The sequence below is a fragment of the Dromiciops gliroides genome, chromosome 4 (genome assembly GCF_019393635.1).
Source record: "Dromiciops gliroides isolate mDroGli1 chromosome 4, mDroGli1.pri, whole genome shotgun sequence".
NCBI lineage: Eukaryota > Metazoa > Chordata > Mammalia > Microbiotheria > Microbiotheriidae > Dromiciops > Dromiciops gliroides.
In genome coordinates, this window is record NC_057864.1 from 72,763,511 (window position 1) to 72,785,718 (window position 22,208).

Genomic DNA, 22,208 nt, shown 5'->3' on the forward strand with positions numbered 1-22,208 from the left:
ACCATATCTTTACAGTTCATCCACTTATCTTAAAGTTACATGTATGAAAGATGCATTTTGTTTCTTGACTGTAAAAAATAGTTTAATTAGGTAGAACAGAATGCTGCCCAAGTGGCTCGTCAACAAGGTGTCTTCCATGAATTCAATAAAATCATATATAGTTGTTAGAAATATGTAAAAGCATATATAATTGACATTTTGATTTCTAAATTTCAAATCAGGCATAACATAATGAATATATGTCCATCAGAAATGTTTCCCAATGTCATAAAAGACTTATAGTGCAGAGTCCAAATGGAAGAGCAATTCCCAACACATGATAAAGTCTTCAAGACATTCCCATTCACATTGACATTGAGTTGATTACATCAATTCCCATTACTTTCCAGAGTCTCCTAGAGGAGAGCCATAATAACTTAGAAGCATTTGCTCAAATTAACTGCACAAACAAAACAAAACAAGTGACTAAAGGCTGATGTTCAGACATAAACAGAGCATTCATGCAGCCAGTCAATGAAACTCTATTAAGGACCCACCTGGTGCCAGTTAATGGTGACACAAGACCAAAGTGAAACTGTCTTTGTTATATGGGAGACAGCATATACATATATAAATATAAATAAAATAAATGTAGAGTGATTTGGGAGGGAGGCACTAGCATCTTGGGGGATCAGGAAGGGCATCAGGTAAAAGACTCCATAGTACCCCAAGATCAAATAAAAATTTCTATGCCTTTCAGAGCTCTTTATAACCTGTCCCCCTCCTAACTTGTCTTGTCTTCTTATAACTTACTCAATTCTATGTACTCCATGATCCAGTGACACTGGCCTCCTGGCTGCTTCTTTAATATGATACTCCGTTTCCCCAACTCTGAAGTCTTAGCTAAGTCCCTCCTTCATCAAGAAGTCTTTCTCAGCCCATAATCTTATTGTCTTCCCTCTGAAATTGCCCCCAATTTATCCTGTGTATATCTTTTTTTGGACATAGTTGTTTGAATGCTGTCTCCCCTATTAGAGCATGAGTTCCTTGAGAGCAGGTTGTTTTATTGTCTTTGTTTGTATCCCCAGTGCTTAGGCTCGTCCCTGGCATAAAGTAGTCTCCTTATAAATGCTAGTTGGCTGGTTGAGTTATTGATTCATTGAGGTATGATCCTTGTCAAAGAGAAGGGTCACCTCTTTATCAGAGATAGGAGTAAAGAAGGAGAGAACAGGGAATGATGTCAGAGCATTTTGAGATGTAGAGAAGGGGAGAAGAGAGCACTCACAGGAGATCCTATAGAGCTGGTCCATCAGTATACATATAATATGTAGGAAGAGACAGGCAGCATGTGTCCGGCTAGTGAGTCTCCAGCACCACCTTGACTACCATCTCGCCCCAAATCCTGATAGAGATGGCTCACGATTCTGAACCCAAGAGCCCTGGGAATAGCCCAGCTCTTACAACCATTATTGAGGGTAGAAATCATTGTGGAGAAGAGACTCACTTTCCTCATCAACAGCAGCAAGAGCATCTGACTAGTTGCCCCTGACAGGCAAATAAGCACAGGAGCTCTGAGAGTGGTGGCATTCCCTAGACCACCAGTCCTGCCTTCATGGCCATCATTCAAGGACAAGAGAAGAAAAGAGAGGAGAAGAGACCAGCCATCCTCACCAACTGCCACACATGGGGATAGCCCAGGGCAGCCCAGTCCTCTCAGACATCATTCTGAGAAGCAACCCCTGTGGAAAAGCAGCCTGACCACGGTCATGCAAGTGCTACAGCCACATCCATTGAAGACCCAGAAGAGAAAACTCTGGTCACCAAAGTCTTTGTTATAACAAAGTAACAGCAATATCAGAAACCGAAATGATTTTATTAGGGAAAATGACATTAAAGCAGGGGCATTAACATCTGTTTTACTGATGCACCCTAAAGACTGTGGCACCTTTTTATCTGACTTGCAGCTGAAATCTTCCAAATGTGTTGTCTCCCCCATTAGAATGTGAGTTCCTTGAGAACAACAACTTTCTCATGTTTCTTTTTGTATTTATAGCACTTAGTACAGGGTTTTGTGTATTATAAGTGCCAGGCCTGGAGTCAGACTTACCTTCCTGAGTTCAAACCCAGCCTCATATACTTACTAGCTGTGTGTGACTATGGGCAAGTCACTTAACCCTGTTTGCCTCAGTTTCCTCATTTGTAAAATGAGCGGGAGAAGAAAGTTACAAACTATTCCAGTATCTTCAACAAGAAAACTCCAAATGGGGTCACAAAGTGTTGGACATGACTGAGACAAAAAAGGAATGTGGAATTACCATTAAATCATGGGAAGAATTTTAGTCCTAACTTTATGCTTCCCTTTACATTTTGCCCTATAATACAAACATCATAATAAAAAATACCTGCCATTTACATTGGTTAGATAGTGCTTTAATGTTTACAAAGTATGTAATATACATACTGCCTCATTTACACAATAACCCTGTATGGTATGAGTATAGGATGCTGCTTTTCCATAGAGGGTATCTACAAGTCAAGTAAAGATTATCTCCATGATCAAACTGTAGTAAAACCTCATTCAATTGGTCAACACTTTATTTGTTAAGCACCTACCATGTTCCGGGCACCAACTATGATGATAAAACAGCTTTGTATTGCATAAATTATTTTTTCCTAATTTTTTAAAAAGATAACTCACCATGGTTATTTCAGTGTTTATTGTCTTAGCAAGAAATCACCCTCGTTCTTCCCACAGCCTCTAAATCTTTATTTTCCTGGAGCATTTGATTCCTGGAAAATAGGAGTCGTTTTCATTTTTTTTGCTTTGTATCAGAGTACATAGCAGATGCTTAATAAATTGCTCTTGGATTTCATTAGCTGACTTACACAGGTTCCTTTCAGACTGATAGAAAAAAAAAGGCACTGTAACTTTTGAAATGTCTTATTTTGCATTTTTTCTTCATTTTGTACTTTCAGAGGTCAGGGTCATCACTTAATTAATTTGCATTTTGTTTGTTTATTAATTTTTCTGTCTTAAAAATCCATGGAGCAGAAGTAGTAACAGCCACCAAGAAAGCCCTTCAGTCCTATTGTCTAAGGAAAATGAGAAGACACCTGACTCTGAAAAGATAGAGAGTCCTGTTGAAGAACAAGTTCATACTGCTGTGGATGATTCCCTGCAAAGTGATAGCATTCCATCATTGCCTGATGAGAAAGGTAACTCTCATTTGTACATAACCACAAATCCTTGAGTTATTTGTTAATCTGAACCTTCTTAACTCCTTGGAGATAGTGACAGACATTGCTTTCATTTTCAACTGGATGTGTTACATCATTTGGTTGGAGTTTGCTGCTAATGAGGAGCAAGTCATGATTTTGATCCAATATTGGCCAATCTAAATACAGCCAAGTAGTTTTATCTAGAGAGAAGCTAAAGTGACTATATTAAACATCCAGCCATTTATTTCACAGTTCTGTATTATTGGTCAAGGTGGGTATTAGGAGTATATATGCATAGTCAGTAGTCAATATTACCTGACAAGGAAGATCATATTATAATTCAGTTTAACAAGTAATAAAACCATAACATAATTTCTTCCCTAATGTTAATTGTCAAAATAGCCATAGTGACAAAATTTAAATTACTTTTATATGTGCTAAAGTCACTAGATTAATTTTCCAGTTATACTTAGGCAATGACACATCAATTTTTAGAAATCATGAATGGAGAATAATGATAACTAAGAAAACTAAGACAAAGTTGTGGCTTCTAGAATCGACGTGGAATGTTAATACCCTGTTTTATAACTTATTATTAAATAAGTAGTTCACAAAAATAGCATTTTTATATGATAATCTAGAGAATACCAGATGACATCTTGGCATATTTTTCCTGCAATTGATGATTTCTGAATCACTGTAGAATTCAAGGAATGCAAATATAGAGCTCAACTGTCAATTTATTCTTGTTGGTCTAATTTAAGCAGAAGAGAAATTTTGTAATGGAATAGGTGGTAATGACAGATCTTTGATTTGGAATAATTAAAATTGTCATGAGCAGGGGACTGTAATTTAAAGTTTTAATTCTTCAAAGAAAATGAAATTAAAATGTTTTATGCATGTTGCTGGTCCTTTTTCATTAGCATTTAAATTCTATTGCTGTAAAAATTTATTAAAGAATTATATAGGGAAATAATATGACAGTTGGAAACTATTGTGCTTTGCTTCATAGTAATTGTAAGAATTTTTTGTGCCTCAGCCATGGCTATCATTTCAAGATTCTCACCACAACCCTTTGAGGGAGGCATTTACAGGTTTTATTATCCCTATTTTTCAGATGAGGAAATTTAAATGCTGAGAGGTATGTAACTTCCATGAGCATCTGGGATAGAAAAAGAATATTGGACATGTACTTGATTAAGGTCTGGCATTTACTTGTTGAATGACCTTGATTGAATTGCTTTTCTCAGTTTTGTGTGCTGAGTAGTTAAATTGGTCTAGATCATTTTAAAAGTTCCTTTCATCTATAAAAAATTCAGTAATATTTAACTTGCCCCAAGGTTACACAACAAATAAATGGTGGAACTGGGATTCAGAGCCAGGTATTCTGACACCATATTCATTGCTCACTAACTACTGTGCTACATCTAAAATTCAGACCTGCTGCCTGCTAGGAGTACAGTGTGCCTTGACAAACTGGTAAAGTGCTTTAATATTTGGTGGTGAAAACTCTTGGAAAAATACTGAAAAATTGTCCATATAACATGTTCTGTTTCTTACAATCTCAGCCTTCCAAAAATAAACACAAACTGTGGAGTCCAAAAGGATCCAAGTGTGGGCTTTAGTCAGTCCACAGGCATATGCTACTTTATGCCAGGCACTGTACTGGGGATACAAAGAAAAGCAAAAACATTGTCCCTGCCCTTATTTGTTTATTTTTTTTTTGGTGAGGCAATTGAGGTTAAGTGACTTGCTCCTTCTAGAATATCAGGGTGGGGCAGCTAGGTGGCGCAGTGGATAGAGCACCGGCCCTGGATTCAGGAGTACCTGAGTTCAAATCCGGCCTCAGACACTTGACACATACTAGCTGTGTGACCCTGGGCAAGTCACTTAACCCCCATTGCCCCGCAAAAAAAAAAAAGCTATTGCAATAGTTCAAGTGAGAGGTGTTGGGCCTGTTCTGTAGTAGGGTGGTGGTTGTGTGAGTGAAGAAAAGGAGATGCATATGAAAGATGCTGTGAAACAACAAAAATTGACTATGGTTGTAATGACTGACAGCCTTATAGGAAAAAAAGAAGGAAAAAACCCTGAATTCCAACAGAAATTAAATGAAACTTGGTAATTTGGGGACATTTAATGTAAGGACACCCAATTCTAGGTACCTCCTTAACTTCTAAATACAGTGCATGTCACAAACATGAAATATAGTACTTGTTAATGATAGCACTGAATCATGAAACAAAAAATTAAGTAAAATTCAGTATATTTGATTTTAAAAGGAAATTTTATAAAAAATATTTTAGAAAGATCTTCAAAAATGATTCAAATAACCAGTTTTGTTAGGTAAGCATCATTTAACTAGAAAATTCCCTTTTGAAAATTATCTAGATAAATGAAGTGTTATATTGAGAATATTTTATTTCAATATTGTTTTTATGATTTAAGTTTAAGATTTTAGTGAATTTCTCTGATTATTCTCTGATATGCTCAAAATATCTTGCTCTGTAGTAAAGTTTGTCACATAATAGTTTCTCCTAGGGATTTTTATTCGTGGATTCATTTTTTTCATACTGTTTTGCCTTTTCTTAATAACTCATAATCAATCCATAAAGAAGCTAAATGTGCTTCAAGGCCTCAAGTACAAGTTAAAGACCTACTGAAAACTATGTATGATAGAATGGTAAAAATCTACTCTTACTGTGCTTTCTTTTAGACTCAACTTCTATTGCAACTGAGTATTCCCTCAAATTTGATGAGTCCATGACAGAAGATGAAATAGAAGAAAAGTCTTTTAGGTCTTTACTACCTTCAGAGAGTCATCGCCGATTTAACATGGAAAAGAAAAGGGGTCATCGTGATGATTCTGATGAGGATGCTTCCCCAGAAAAGACTGCTCTGTCTTCTGTCAAGGTAAGTTGCTTTTTTATTTGAGTGTATACTTCACAGATACGTGTTGTGATTGGCCTTTCTCAAAGTTGCAATATTTATTCACATGTGTGAATTTAGGATGAATTGTCCACCTTGATAGGCTGAAAGGAGAGTTAAATATGTAAGAATATTTATGAGTGCCTAAGTTGATTTAAATAATATGCAGAAATTTATTAATTTAATAATTGGTTCATATTGCTTTAAAAAACTGTAACAAAAGTATTTCAGAAGGTAGATCCAATAATTTTAAAATTTTCTTTTCTCTATTTCTGCTCTAAACTCAAATTCATATTCACATGATTGCCAGCATCCACACCTAAGATATTTACATTATATTCCAGAATTAAATTTTGTCCATTACAAAACATAACTGGTATTTATGAGCCTTTTGAAGTGTTTAGCCAGAAATAATGTGGTTAAGAGTATTAATTTTGAGGAGCTTACTTCTTGCTGTACTCTGTTTGTGTCTTAGGTTGTTATTTAACTAGGGCTAATAAGGTACATGGTACCTGTTCAAGATAAATAAACCTTTATATAATATGTATTTATTGTTCACCAAACATTTATTAAATACTTACTATGTGCTAAGCACATCAATTTTGTCTAAGTTGACATTTTATAAATTGAATTATAGCATAAAATTCAGGAAAGGGAGATCATATCTAAAGGAATCCCAGAAAATGATTCAAAGTGAATAACTGCCACATAATTTATCTTGTTTATAAATCCACATTATTATATAGAAATTGTCCCTAGTTTATTAATAGATTATGTTCTAAGTCTGGAACTTGGCATGTATTTTCCCTTAGGAAAAAAATATTTTAAGTTAAGATTTAGGTTTCTAAGCTATACTGTACAAAAGCTTGTTTAATTCCCATTGTAGTTGATTGATTATAGTTCTAAGAGTAATGTTGAACCCAAGACCTGCCAGAGAATCTGATCTCTGACTTTATTCTGGGACTTGTATCAAAGGAGGAAGAAAGAGGGGTTCTAGTAGCTGGGGAGTTCCCATTGTAGTGGCTAGAGAAACCTCAGGTGACAAAGGAGTCAAGATAAGAAGCAGACATTTAAATGTATGTGATGTTTGTAAGTAGGAAACTACCTAAATCAAATTTGCTGTATTTATTTATTTTTATTTTTTTAGTGAGGCAGTTGGGGTTAAGTGACTTGCCCAGGGTCACACAGCTAGTAAGTGTTAAGTGTATGAGGCCGGATTTGAACTCAGGTCCTCCGGACTCCAGGGCCAGTGCTCTATCCACTGCGCCACCTAGCTGCCCCTATCAAATTTATTTTAAATAAGGTCACATATGTAGTATGAAATGTTTCAAACAAAATCATGGAAGCCATGGGTTATCAGAATTCATTGTTATTTTGCATGGTACCATGTTCTCAGTTCAGTTTAAAGAGCATTTATTGAATGCCTGCTGTATTCCTGACCCTGTAAAGGCACTGGAGATAGAAACACAAAAATAGAAACCAAGGAAACAACACATACATGAATAGATATACAAATTAATTTTGATGAGGCAGAACAGGAGTGAGGAATTGCTAACAAGTTAGAGAGAGGGAAAGGGAAGCATCACATCAGTGTGATTAGGCATTATTCTATAGCACTGCCAGCCCTTTATTTGAGTTTAATACTTTATATCATCTGTTCATATGTTGTAAACAAAAGATTTGGAACGTTGCAAATTTAATTTGATTACAAATTTAATTGAACCTTTTGGCCTAGCTCTCTCACCTTTAAGCACTAAACCATCCCCAGTAGATAATTATTTTTTCCTTAATGATCGGTCTGTTTGAATGGGGAATCTATAATAAAACATATCTCTTTTTTCTTCCCATCCCATTGCAATTTCTCATAACATTGTTTAATCAACTAATGGTCAGCAAAGCTTCCTTGTATGCAGTCTCAGGTGCCATGTCCTACACAAACCCCTTCTTTATCCTCCTTAGTTACAGGTACTCCCTCTTTTGAAATTACTTTGTATTTACAATGTATTTTTAAAATCTAATTGTGTACATATTGTATGCCTTGGTAGAATGTCAGTGAGTGTGAGTGAGAAACAGAGGGAAGACCAGTTTGACTGTACCACAGAGTTCCAGACAGGGAATAATATCCAATGATACTGGAAGGAGAGCTGGAGGCCAGGTTATGTACAGTCTTAAAAACTAAAGAATGGCATTTGTATTTTATTCTAGAGGTAATAGGAAGCCATAGGACTTGGTTGAGTAGGGGAGTCATGTAGTCAGATCACTTAAGGAAATTCCTTTGGTGGCAGTTTACAAGATGGACTGGAGTGGAGAGAGACTTGAGACAGGGAAACCATCTAGGAGGCTGGAGGCTCTTATAGTGATCTAGTCTAGAGGTGATAAGGGCCTAAAATAAGATGGTAGCTGTGTGAGTACAGAAGAGGGTTCGATGAGAGATGTAGTCATGGATGATAGGAGAGGAATGCTCATAGTTCTCCCCTGCAAAGAGTTTGTATTTTGTCCTAGAGTAACTCTACTTCCTTTAATATATGAGAAAAACAAGTGGGGAAGAGAGGCAGGAGTGTTGGGTCCTATGGAGTATTGGGGTTTCCAGGCTTTGCATCTCAGTGCAATAGAATAGAATAACAGAAGATGTCTGGGAGGGTGGGAAAGGATACAAGGATGGGAGGAGGAGTCAAAATGATAGTGGGGGGTACAGAGCCAAGATGGTGGAGGAAAGACATTACCAGAGGGCTCCTGATACAATCACCCCAAAAATAGCAATAAAAGTACCCTTGGGGCAGAAAAACACACAAAAATTCAGGCTTAGAGTTTTCTACAGCTATAGATAGATTTCAGGGGGCCGTGCTGGGTCACAAATAAAGCCTAACCCCACAATTCGGCCGACACACCAGACACCCACCTGAGGAATTTGCCCCAGTCTGGAACTGAGTGCGCGATTGGGCTGAACAGCTGGCCGGGGGGGGGGGGGGGTAAGTGCAGGGGTACCAGTGGACTGTGGGAAGGATTCAACTGTCCCACCCCAGTGGGCAACCAGGAAGAAATCCTGAGCAGCTGAAGGCCCAGGTGGGAGAGGGGAGCAGACAGGGTCATCGGAAGCTAAAAACCACACCACAGAAAGCTTTGCTGGTTGGTTGCTTAGTAAGTAGGCCTGAGGTTATCTCTGGACCTGAGAACAGGTCAGGTGAGATTAAAACCTGTGTGTGTCCCCCCCCCCCCCCAACCAAAACACCTGGGACCCTTTGAAGCTGGGAACAGGAATGGAGCCAAGAAGCAGCCCCCTCCTCCCCCCACCTCCCAGTGGAGAGTTTAAAATCAAATGAACTCGAGGCCAGGCAGGCTGAGAAGAAGCCCAGCCATCTCCCAGGCCATGCTGTAGCTTGAACAGTGTGTCCTGGAAGCAGCGCCACACTTTAAGGAGTTAAAAGCCAAGAAATAGCAAGCCAGGATGAGTAGGCAGAGAAAGCAGAAGATCATCGAAAACTTCTTTGGGGGTAAGGTAGATCACAATACAACCTCAGAAGAAGAAGATAATAACAGGGTCAAAGCTCCAACATCCAAAGCTTCCAAGAAAAATATGAACTGGTCTCAGGCCATGGAAGCTCTCTAAAGGGACTTTGAAGAGAAAGTAGGAGAAATAGAAAGATGTAGAGAAAAGAAGGAAAGAATGGAAAGGGAAATGAGAGCAATGCAGGAGAGTCATGAGAAAAAAGTCAACAGTTTGAAAAGCCAAATGGAAAAGGAGATTAAAAAACTGTCTGATGAAAATAACTGCCTAAGAATTAGGATTGAACAAATGGAAGCTAGTGACCTTATGAGAAACCAGGACACAGTAAAGCAAATCCAATTGAATGAGAAAATAGAGGGCAGTGTGAAATATCTCCTTGGAAAAACAGCTGACCTGGAAAATAAATCTAGGAGAGATAATTTGAAAATCATTGGACTACCTGAAAACCATGACCAAAACAAAAGCTTAGACACCATCTTCCAAGAGATTGTGAGGGAAAATTGCCCTGATATTCTATTAATTGACTTATTTTTGTTGCTGTTGTTTGTTTTCTTGTAAGGCAATTGGGGTTAAGTGACTTGCCCAGGGTCACACAGCTAGTAAGTGTTAAGTGTCTGAGGCCAGATTTGAACTCAGGTCCTCCTGAATACAGGGCCAGTGTTCTATCCACTGCGCCACCTAGCTGCCTCACCCTGATATTCTAGAAGGAGAAGCTAAAATAGAAATTGAAAGAATCCACCAATCACCTCCTAAAAGAGATCCCAAAAGGAAAAGCTCCAGGAATATTATAGTCAAATTCCAGAACTCCCAGGTGAAGGAGAAAACACTGCAAGCAGCTAGAAAAAAGGAATTCAAATACTGTGGAGCTCCAATAAGGATAAAGCAAGATCTAGCAGCTTCTACATTAAAGGACCGAAGGGCATGGAATATGATATTCCAGAGGGCAAAGGAACTGGCACTTCAGCCAAAAATCACATACCCAGCAAAACTGAGTATAATTTTTCAGAGGCAAAAATGGGATTTCAATGAGAAAGAGGTCTTTCAAGCATTTGTGATGAAAAGACCTGAACTGAATAGAAAATTTGACTTTCAAATACAAGATCCCGGAGAAGCATAAAAAGGTAAACAGGAAAAAGACTTCATGAGGGATATTAAAATATCAATATCCTACACGGGAAGATAATACTTTGAAATCATAAGAACTATCTCAGTAAGAAACTCACAGAAGACACAGATCTGAACTGATTATGAAGGGATGATATCTGTAAAGCATTTATGTTTTGTTCTTTGTGGGGCAGACAGGGTGGGGTGTCATGTCTGGGGCTACATTTGGACTTGGGACCTCCTGGGTCCAGGGCTGGTGCTTTGTCCACTGTGTCACCTAACTAATCCATGATGACATCATTAAAATAGGGTTGAGGTGTAGGAGGAAGAAACTGGGGGAGGGAGAAGGGGAGAGATAGTCTGGGGAGGGGTAGTTCACATGAAGGAAACAAGAAAAAAGCTTATGGAGGAGAGTAGAAGAGGGGGAAGGAGTTGGGGAGTGAGTGAACCTTAATATCAGAATTGGCTCAAAGCAGGACTAACATACATACTCAAGTAGGTATAGTAATATATTTTTGCCCTGAGGGAGGGGAGGGAGAAAAGGGGGAAGGAGAAGGGAAGGAGGAAAGGGTAGATTGGGGGAGAGAGCAGTAAAAAACAAAACACTTTCAAGGAAGATGAAGATGTTCTGCATGACTGCACCAGTATGATATTGAATTGCTTGATCCTCATAGGGAGGGTTGAGGAGGGAGGGAGGAAGAAAAATTTAGAACACAGAATTAGGTCAGGGACCCTGATCTCATTGAAATGGGCTCATGGAGGGAATAGATTTCATACTCAATTGGGAAGAGTAATCTATTTAACCCTGCAGGAAAGTAGGAGAGGAAGAGGATAAGGAAAGAAGGGTGAAAAAAGAGATTGCAGAGCGAGGAAGAGAATAGTCAGAAGTAAAACACTTTTGAGGAGGAATAGGTAAAAAGAAGAGAGAGTAAATGTCATGGGAAGGGAGTGGGATGGAGGGAAATAGTTATGATGATTGATTATAATGGCAAAATGTATGGTACCTACTTTCCTGGGCTTTTATGAAGAAAATTCTCTGTCAAGTTTAAGGTACTGTATACAGGTTATAATGAACAGGATACTATCAGAAAAACCTGGAAAGACCTACATGAACTGAAGCAGAGTGAAATGTACTGTATACAAAATAACAGCAATAGTGGGAGATGATTTGCTGGGAAGCATGTGGTTATTTTCAGCAAGGCAATGATCCAGTATAACCCTGAAGGACTTATGAAGATTGCAGCCCATCTGCAGAGAAAGAACTGATAGTATCTGAAAGCAGATAGAAACACATTAAAAAATTTTTTTTCTTCTCCTCTTTGACAATTTCTTAATCTGAAGTTTTGGGTTTTTTGACTGTTTTCTCTCAAAACTAGCTAATATGGGAGTTTTTCCATGACTACTCATATATAACTTATTTTGAATTGCTTGAGTTCTTATGGGTGGGGGGTACAAATGGAGAGGGGAAGAGAAATTGGGACACAAAGTTTTAAAAAAATTGATGTTAAAATTTTGTTTTTACATATATTTTGGAAAATAAAATTCTATTAAAAAATGATAGTAACCATCTTTGATATCCTTATCCTCAACTACTGAAAGGTGTCAAGTTCAACTTCCTATCTTTGTCATTGTTGTTTCATTCTAGTTGGTTCCCTTGAAATTGTTATGATGCCTTAATTTTTTGTAGTAAAAATTTCTTGTAACTTTCAAAGAAAACAGCTTTCTTCCCTGCCCTAGTAATATTTTAACATTCTAATTTTGTAGAATTTGTTTTTATTATATGCATATATAAATAAATATATGCTTTTCAAAGAGATCTGATTTCAAAATATATCTGGTATTTGAATGTTACATGAAATAGAACATTATGGAGAGAAATGGATTTCCATTGATCCATCTATAATCATTCTCTCACCATGTTCCTTTTGTGATCAGTGGTTTCTATTTATTTTCAAGATGACTCTGTATTTGTATATATTCATGCTCAGTGTCCCACATGGGGATGAAATCCATGTCTTCGGTATCATCAACATTGTCCTATAACTAGAGGGAGCTGTACAACCAGAGATCAAAGTCAGATATGCCTTTCCTAATAAAAGTCTTATTTGTTATGTTTGTTTAGCTCCTAAAGGATGTTTGATCCTAAAGGTATGTTAGTGAAGGTGTACCTGAAAATCCATTGCCACTAACTCCAGCTTCTTAATCTTCACGGAAAAGAGAGGCGTTTGGCATCATACTTAGATGTGGGGAAGGTTTGGGAGATAGTAAAGTTTTCCATCAACAGGTTTCAGTTATTGAATTACATGCAGCAAGTATTTATAAGTGTCTGTACTCTTTGTAATAGATTATACTAGGCCCTGGCAAGATGCCAAAAATTCTCTACAGGAGGATATATTCTACTTTTGGGGAAAGGAAGGAGGATGGATAGATGTAATATATACACAGATAAGTAAATACAAAGGCATTTCAGGAGGGAGAGAACACTAATAATAAGAGATAAGGGAAGTTTTTATGAAGGGAATGTCATCTGAGATGAGCCTTGAAGAAAAAGGAAAATTCTGAGTAATGGAAATGAGGAGATGGTGTAGTCCAAGGTTGTGATGAACAACTTTTGTAAATTTACAGAGAGGCTTGAGAGGACATCCCTACTTTAGGGAACAACCAGTTGTGCCATTGGGCTGGCACATAGAATGCATAAAAGAAAGCAGGATGAATAATGTTGGAAAGATAGGGTAGAACCAGATTGTGGAGGGCCTTAAATTGCTTTCAAAAATTTTTATTGATATATTTTGATTTTTTTATATCACTAGAATTTCTCTCAGTATTGTTCCCCCATCCCAGGGAGATTGTGGACTCCTTGAAGGCAGGGTCTTTTTGGATGCCCAGAGCTTAGCACAGTTACTTTATTAAGTAGGCACTTAATAAATGTTTATGTTGACTGACAAGTAGTTCTTAAAGAAAAAGACCCAGAAATCTTCAGAATGGTTAATACATTTAAAAAAAAGTGTAAAAATATATGCAGTGTTCCACACCTATGGACTTTCGACTTCTGCAAAGGAGTGGGATGGGAGTATCTTATCTTTTCTTTGTAACCATACTTGTTCTCATTAGTCAATAAGCACTTATTAAGTACTTACTATTTGCCAAACACTGTGCTAACTTCTAGATATACAAATAGACACAAAAGACCGTCCCTGCCCTCTAGCCTCTAGCAGTCTAAAGAGGGATTTTTGTAATTTTGCAGCATTGACTGATTTATTTTGCTTTTGTGGTTCTTTCCATTTACATTATTATAGTTGTAGTGTATGTTGTTCTTTGGCTCTTCTTATTTAACTCTGTTTAGTTAAATTAAGTCTTTTTATGTTACTCTTTTTTTTGTCATAATTTCTTAGCACACTGGTATTCCATTATACTTATGCACCACAATTTATTTAGCTTTTGGTTATCTATTGGCTTCCAATTATTTGCTTCCCCTAAAAGTGCTATTATAAATAGTTTGGTGTATATGGCAGCTTTCTTTTTATCAGTGCCTTCCTTAGTCTACTGATGGAATTTCTGGTTTAAAGAGTATGAACATCTTAGTTCTCTTTATTTGCATATTTCCAAATTGCTTTCCAAAATGTACTGATTCCCCAGCCTTTTCTTCTAGCCCAGCCATTCAAATATTGACCATTCCTATCTTTTGTTATTTTTTTCCAATTGCAGTGAAAACTCAGGGTTGTTTTGATTTAAATTTCTCTTAATATTCGTGATTTGAAACTTACTTTCTTATGGTTGTTAATAGCTTACAATTCTTCTTTTGAGAACTATATATCTCTCTGACTACTTATTTATTAGATAGTAGCTTTTGGTCTCATGTACATTTATTAGGGGTGTGTGTGTGTGAAATTCTTGTCAGGGAAAGTTTTATTTTATCCTTGAGGCAACAGGGAACCACTAAATGTTTTGTTTTGTTTTAAATAAGTTAGGGATATAATTAGATTTGTGCCTTAGGGAGAGGTTGAGATAGAAGGTATAAGTGGCCTTAGAATCATATATGATTTTCATCTGTTTTTAACCTTTATTTTTAAAGACCAGTGATTACCTGTATTGTCAAGTACATCTTCCATATCAGTTGCAATAGTTGAATTGAGTATAATATTTCCACCTAATTGTATTACTTGTGAATATGCAATACTAGATTACTGGCAGGCTTTTCCATGTATTATTCTTTTTTCAAGGGCATTTTCTTATATGATTGGTAACTCTGGATAAATACCTAATTTATTCCTTGTAGAATACTTGTCTACTTTTATAGTTAGCTTGGATGTAAAATAAATTTATGTGGGGTTTTAGAAAGTGATAAATTGGAATAAACTCCTCGTTTCAGGAACTGAGTATGCCATTCTCTGGAGGGCAAGATAGTTTCTCTAAATTCACCATGGAAATGGTACGTCAATATATGAAAGAAGAGGAAATGAGGGCAGCTCACCAGTCTTCATTATTACGACTCCGTGAGAAAGCCCTGAAGGAGAAAGCTAAAGCAGAGCTAGCCTGGCTGGAACACCAGAAAAAGTAAGGACATTCGGGAAACTAAAAAGTACTTCTTCTTCTTCTTCTTCTTCTTCTTCTTCTTCAAGAGTGCTAGCTTTGTAATTTGCAGTGCAAATGCCCCTTCATATTTATGCATTTGCATGCATAAGCAAATGTGACTACTAACTAAAGAAGACACCCCTCCAATGAGGTACCTACAATGTATTGAAATAGAAATTCTACTACTGACTCTGCTATCTTTTGTAAAACCATATTAGGGGCCATTTATTACTTTGAATTTTTTCCCCCCTTTACCTTTAAGGTTCTTGATAAGTAGTAGGAATTTTCCAATATGATATATTCTTTCAGTATCTATTTATTGATCATAAGACATTGTACTAGGTTCTATGAGGAGAATACAAACATGAATTGGATGAAGCTCACATCCTCGTGAAGTTTATATGTGAGTAAATTGTAGGGTATTTCAGGCCATTTATCTTGCTCCCATTAAAATTCATGTTTATATTCTATTTATGCTATGACTTTGAAAAAATTTAGTGAAATTAAGTTTCTTTATCCATTGTTTTGGAAAGGAACACTCAAAAAAGATGAGAGACTTAAAAAATCTTTATAATACTACAATCATAAATAATTCTGGAAAGAAAGAAGAGGGGAAGGCATCTAAAAAATCTTTGTAGTTACACAGGGAGCTGTCCACTAAATTAATATTTTTTAAATAGATGGACAAAAGGGGGAAGGAGGGGTTAATGTCCAAGAATAAATAATAAACCTGTGAGAATAATGTCATGAAGTCCAGAGCCCTGTATGGCCTCAGACTTTTAAAAAGTGCTAAGGACAATAAATAACTAAGGCTTTTGGGGCTATGTAGAGAACATAAAATAAGAAAGGAAGGGATGGGCCCATTATTTCTGATAGATAGTGGAATGAAAGATGACAGAAAACAAAACTATTTAATACTTAATTCTCTTCCATCTTTTAGTCAGTGAGTATGAACTTTATATTGGAACAGGTATAGCAAACATGGCTAAGTGGAATTAAGATGAATATAGATGAGATAGTACGTATAAATTACATTCCATGCTAGTGGAATAATTTGCAGTTATGATCATTAACTCCTTTAAGCATTCTTTGAGAAATCATGGGAAATAAGAGAGGTACCAAAAGGTGGTTGGATACTGGCAAATGTTATTTTTGCAAAAAGATGGCTCCTGGGAGTTTTAGATGTCTCCAGAAATGAGTTTAATGGCAATCCCCAGCAAAATTCTAAAATGGATTATTAAATAGTTTGTGAGCTGTTTAAAAAGGAAAGTGGCAATAATATAGTACATAAGCACTATAAAATTGGTAATTATCTGGGATGAACATGATTGACTACGAAAAAGTTATATGAAACAATTTCATTTCCTCTTTCTCATAGTTTCCAGATTAGTAGGCCACAGAAATATAGGCATGGATGTACTAGTCAATGTTTAGCAGCTGGCTCTCTGAAGAAAAGAAATGTACACCAGACACAGTTTAGTCTGAATTACTAACATTTCCTTCATTCCTTTCCTAAATCTAGACAATCAGCAAAACAAAGCAATCCCTGATTTGTAGCATCTGCGTATTTCTAAGATGTAAACAGTGGTTTTTCCGAAAATGGTTCAAACTGGCTTACACATACACCCCTGATTATAAGCATGGGCTATATGGATTTCAGTAGGAAATTTGACAGTCTGTCTCAGAATATCCTTGTGGACGAGATGGAGAAATGTGATCTGGAAGTTAATAAATTTAGGTGAATTTATAGCTAGTTAATCAACCATATCTGAAGATTATTGATCAATAACAGTTTCTTTTGTGTTTACTAAAAGTTTCAATTTTAGATCCTGCCCTGGTCAACACTTTTATTAGTGACTTGGTTGAAAACATATGTAAAATGGCTGAATTGACATCCAAAAAAAAATTTCAACCAACTAGAATAATGGGCTAAATCATAGGATCAAATTTCATAGGGATAAATATAAACCACTTTGCTTGGTTTAAAAAAGTAAATTTCCACTCATATGGAAAAAAAAATTAGGACTTTTGTTTGGCTAATCCAAATAATCAAATAAAGCCAATGATATGTGTGAAATGGCTGTGGGGACAGAAAACAAATTTATCATTAATCTATGTTTTTAGAGAACTCTAGTGTCTAGAATAAGGGAGGAAAATAAACTTTTCACTGGTTTTGCCATATCTGGAATGTTATATTTAGTACTGAACCTCACATATTAAGTACATTGACAAATTGGGCATTAGAGGAATATGACCAGGATAATAAGGGTGCTCAAACATGTCATTTTAGGAGGAATAAGAAACTAAAGAAGAAAATATATGGGGAGTGGGAGTAGGGAAGGTGATCACCAATACATGTCAGATATTTGAAGTGCTGTCTGTGGATGTGGTATTAGATTTACTCTGTCAGGCTCCAGAGGTTAAAACTAGAAACAGTAGGTCAAAATTAAAGGAAAACAACTTTTTAGTTCATTTATAAGGAAGAACTTTCTCAAGATTAAAGCTCCCTCCAAAAATTGAAATGAGGGGCAGCTAGGTAGCACAGTGGATAGAGCTCTGGCCCTGGATTCAGGAGGACCTGAGTTCAAATCTGGCCTCAGACCTTGGCACTTACTAGCTGTGTGACCCTGGGCAAGTCACTTAACCCCAGTTGCCTTACCTCCCCCCCCCCCCCAATTGAAATGAGCTGCTTTATGAAATTGAATTCTCTGACTTTAAGAAATGGTACTCAGGTTCATCACAGAGAGCTAGATTACTTTCAGCTCCAACTTTTCCAACTCCAACAATTAATGATTGTATGATACTCCACCTAAACTTTATAAGATGCCGATTTTACCTGTAAGATTTTTTGTTTTTAATAAAAGGGTACATATAGCTGTCTTGTTCTAATTTGAAAATGTTATGCTAGATTATCCTTTACTGAAATCTTTCTCTGATTTTTCATTGTGACTAGGAGGTAACCCAGAGTTCTGAGGCCTAAGAAAGTTAATGTACATCAAGATCTGGTGGAAAAATTTCAGATTCAGAGTTGATGGATTCTAAATATCTGTTGCCTAAGGACTAAACTTTGTCAAATTGGGAGATTCTCATGACTAGAAAGTTGGCTACCATGTGCTAAGATTTTTTTGGCCACAGGGAGTCATGAAACCGTTTATGTGGAGTTGTAATCTGCATGATTGAAGGATATTACTCATACTGGTGAAGTCATGGATCCTTGGCATATTAAAGAAGTGTGATAGACTATAGACTTACTAATGGAAAGAAACTCTTGAACTTGAAATTAAAATTTAATAAAGATATTTTGTCTTAATTTATGTTTACATATACATATGTGTGTGTGTGCGCAGACATCTACGAGACAAAGGAGAAGATGATAAAATGCCCCCTCTCCGGAAGAGACAGCGTGGTTTGCTGTTGAAATTGCAACAGGAGAAGGTGAGAAGAAAAAAAAGACATTTCTAGAGGAAGCTTACTTAGATTAAACTAATAAATTGATGTCTTTTTTTTCCTGTAATTTTTGGTAATACTATCAGATTTTCTTTATACCTAGCCTAGTTTGTGTTTTTATCAGTAGGAGTGTGGGGTAATGTAAAATGCATTGGATTTAACATCAGGAAGACCCAAGTTTGAATCCTGCTTCAGACACTATGGGACCATGGCAAGTTGCTTAACCTCTCTGACCCTCAGTTTCTTCATATGTAATATATGGATAATAATATCGGGGCAGCCAAGTGGCACAGTGGGTAAAGCACTAGCCCTAGATTCAGGAAGACCTGAGTTCAAATCCGGCCTCAGACACTTGACACTTACTAGCTGTGTGACCCGGGGCAAGTCGCTTAACCCCCATTGCCCTGCAAAAAAAAAAAAGAAAGAGAGAGAAAGAAAGGAAAAAAAAAAAAGACCTCAGTATTTTGGGGCAGCTAGGTGGCGCGGTAGATAGAGTACCGGCCCTGGAGTCAGGAGGACCTGCGTTCAAATTAGGCCTCAGACACTTAACACTTACTAGCCGTGTGACCCTGGGCAAGTCACTTAACCCCCATTGCCTCACTTAAAAAAATAATAATAATATCTATAGCACTTAATTTTCCATAGTTACTGTGAGGATCAAATGAGATTTTTCTGAAGGATCTTGTAAACCATTAAATGCTATATAAATGAAAAGATGAAAAAAATAGAGAACTTCACTGTTAGACCCTAAAGTGCTAAGTAAATATGAACTGCTTTGCTATTTTGTTGGTAACAGTTTTTTGCTGAAATTGGATAGTATCTGTGCCGTTGTTGAATTGTTGAATATACTGATAATCTCTCTGCCTTTGCAGAGCTGAGTAAATTAGCTTATAAGGTAATACAGTACTGACAACATAGATCAGTTTCTTAGGCCTCTAGACTTCTTTCTCCTTACTATGATACTACCCTGTATCATGCTTGTCTTTAAAACGTATTTCATCTCATTACTAAGTTGTGGGCTCCTGGAGGGCAGAAACCCTTGTTTTTTCATCTTTGTTTCCCCACTGTCTGGCACAAAGCTTCTTAAACTGTAGGTTACAATCCATACAGAGTCCTGAACTGAATGTGGGGGTCGCAAAAAATTTGGCAACAGTAAAAAGTTATATATACCTATTTTATATACCAAATACTCAGGGTCATATAAAAATTTATCAGGTGAAAACTCAAGAATTAATATGTGCATAGGGTTGGTGCTTATAACAGAAAGACAGAGAAGCAAAAATGTTTTCCCATAATTGAAGTAGGGAAGTTGGACGAGTTGTATAAACTATTTTTACAATGATAGTTTAATTTGGAGATTCTTAGCAATTTCACATTAAAGCTTATTGTTAATAAGAAAGATTCATGGTTATTTTAAGGTAGTTTATTATTTTTTTTTTTAATTCACTATACTACATGACAGCCTTTTTCTTTGTATTACTTTGGAATCCTTACATCTCCTTTGTATTCCTAACTTTTCTTACCCATAGGCAGAAATTAAACGTCTACAGGAAGCCAACAAGGCAGCTCGGAAGGAAAGACAACTGATTCTTAAACAGCAAGAAGAAATAGAAAGAATCCGTCAAACCACAATTAAGCTTCAGGAAAAGTTGAAGTCTGCAGGAGAAAATAAATTGGTAAATTGAAAAGACAAGTCAGCTTGTTTTCTCTTTTTAAAATTGTGTTTGATTCCATCTCTTTTATTTAAAGGCAAATGAATTTGTTAAGCCTCTGTTCTAATAGGACACAGAAGCAGCTGTGCTGGCATAGTGGGAAGTGCTTAGCATGGTGCTTGTCATATAGTAGGCACATAATAAATGTTTACTGAATGACTGATTGAGTGGATGGAGAGCTGGCCAGGAAGACTTAGGTTCAGGTCCCACTTTTGACAAATATACAAGGTGTCCCAAAAATCTTAGTGCAGTTTTTAAGCTTTTTAAAAGCTAAGCTGGCTATTTGACCCTGGTCAAGTCACTTAACTCTCAGTGCTTTGGGGAACTAGAAGACTCTAAGTTGTAGAGAAGGCGCCAACCTGAATTGTAGAGGGAGTTTTCTCATTTGGAGTTCTCTTTGTCAGTGAATTCACAGGTCCAGTTCTTATCTCGAACATGCAAGTTATTTTCATTCATTCTGATACTACAATAAAGCACTTTTTGAAGTCATCTTTTTTTTTTTTTCGGGGCAATGAGGATTAAGTGACTTGCCTAGGGTCACACAACATCCTCCCTTTTTGATTAGTTTCTTTTTAAGATTATTTCATGGCATTTTAGTTTTGAAGAGAATGGTACAAAGACCTCAGTCTTTTTTTTTCTTTTTTGCAATTATATAAAACAGTACCATATTAATCATTTTGTACAAGAAAACTTGAATAAAAGAAAAAAATGAAAGAAAGTGAAAAATAGCATACTTCAGTCTGTTTTCAATCAATATCAGTTCTTTCTTTAGAGGTGGATAGTATGCTTCATCATTAGTCCTTTGAGATTGTCTTGTATCATCGTATTGCCAAGAATAGTTAAGTTATTCACAGTTCTTCATCCAGCAATATTGCTGTCACTGTGTACAGTGTTCTCTTGGTTCTGCTCACTTCACTATACATCAATTCATACAAGTCTTTCCAGGCCTTTCTGAAATCATCCTGCTTGTCATTTCTTACAGCACAATATTCCATCACCATCATATAGCACAGCTCGTTTAGCCATTCTCCAGTTGACGGGTGTTCCTTTGATTTCTAATTCTTAGCTGCTACAAAAAGAGCTGCCAGAAATTTTCTTATACAAATAGGATTTTTTCTCTTTTTTTGGATGCAAAGACTTCAATCTTAATAAACTTGTTCTTATATATTTTTTTCATATACTGCTTTGGGATCAAGATCCTGTAGGCCACTTACACTGCTTGGTTTCACTTCCCAATGCAAAAATATCACAAGAAAAATAATGGGAAGCATGTTAGTGCTTTTGATATGGCATCCATATAAGCTATCTAATTTATTGTAACAATATAAAGGAGAAAAACATTTACTATTCTATACTCTCTCCCTTGGTGGTCCTAGCCACTTCAGTGACTTGCAATCTATATCTTTAGCCCTGATCTCACACCTAAACATGAATGAAAGTGTACTTTACATTTTTTTTGGATATTACACAGGCATCTCCAACTTAACATATCCAAAATGAAGCTCATTCTCTTCCCCACAAACCTACCCCTTTTCTAAACTTAACTGTTTCTTTCTATAGCACAAACATCGTCTCTGACACCCTTTTCTCTCCTTTACCTCTTGTCAGTTACCAAATCTTATCTCTTATATCCATTCCCTATTCATAGGATAAATTTTCATCTAGATTATTATAATAACCTCTTACTTGGTTCTCCGTGCTTCTAAACTCTATCCTCTCTAATTTGTTTTCCACCAAGCTGCCAA

General features: G+C 36.6%; 1 protein-coding gene across 1 annotated transcript in view; it reads left to right on the forward strand.

Annotated features, from left to right (window-relative positions):
* CEP350 (centrosomal protein 350) overlaps positions 1–22,208 on the forward strand; it is a 157,570-nt gene that overhangs the window by 88,654 nt on the left and 46,708 nt on the right. Inside the window, 5 exon segments of the mRNA XM_044001415.1 lie at positions 3,032–3,195; positions 5,912–6,108; positions 15,102–15,286; positions 18,652–18,739; positions 20,281–20,427. Coding sequence (XP_043857350.1) covers positions 3,032–3,195; positions 5,912–6,108; positions 15,102–15,286; positions 18,652–18,739; positions 20,281–20,427 — 781 coding nt within the window.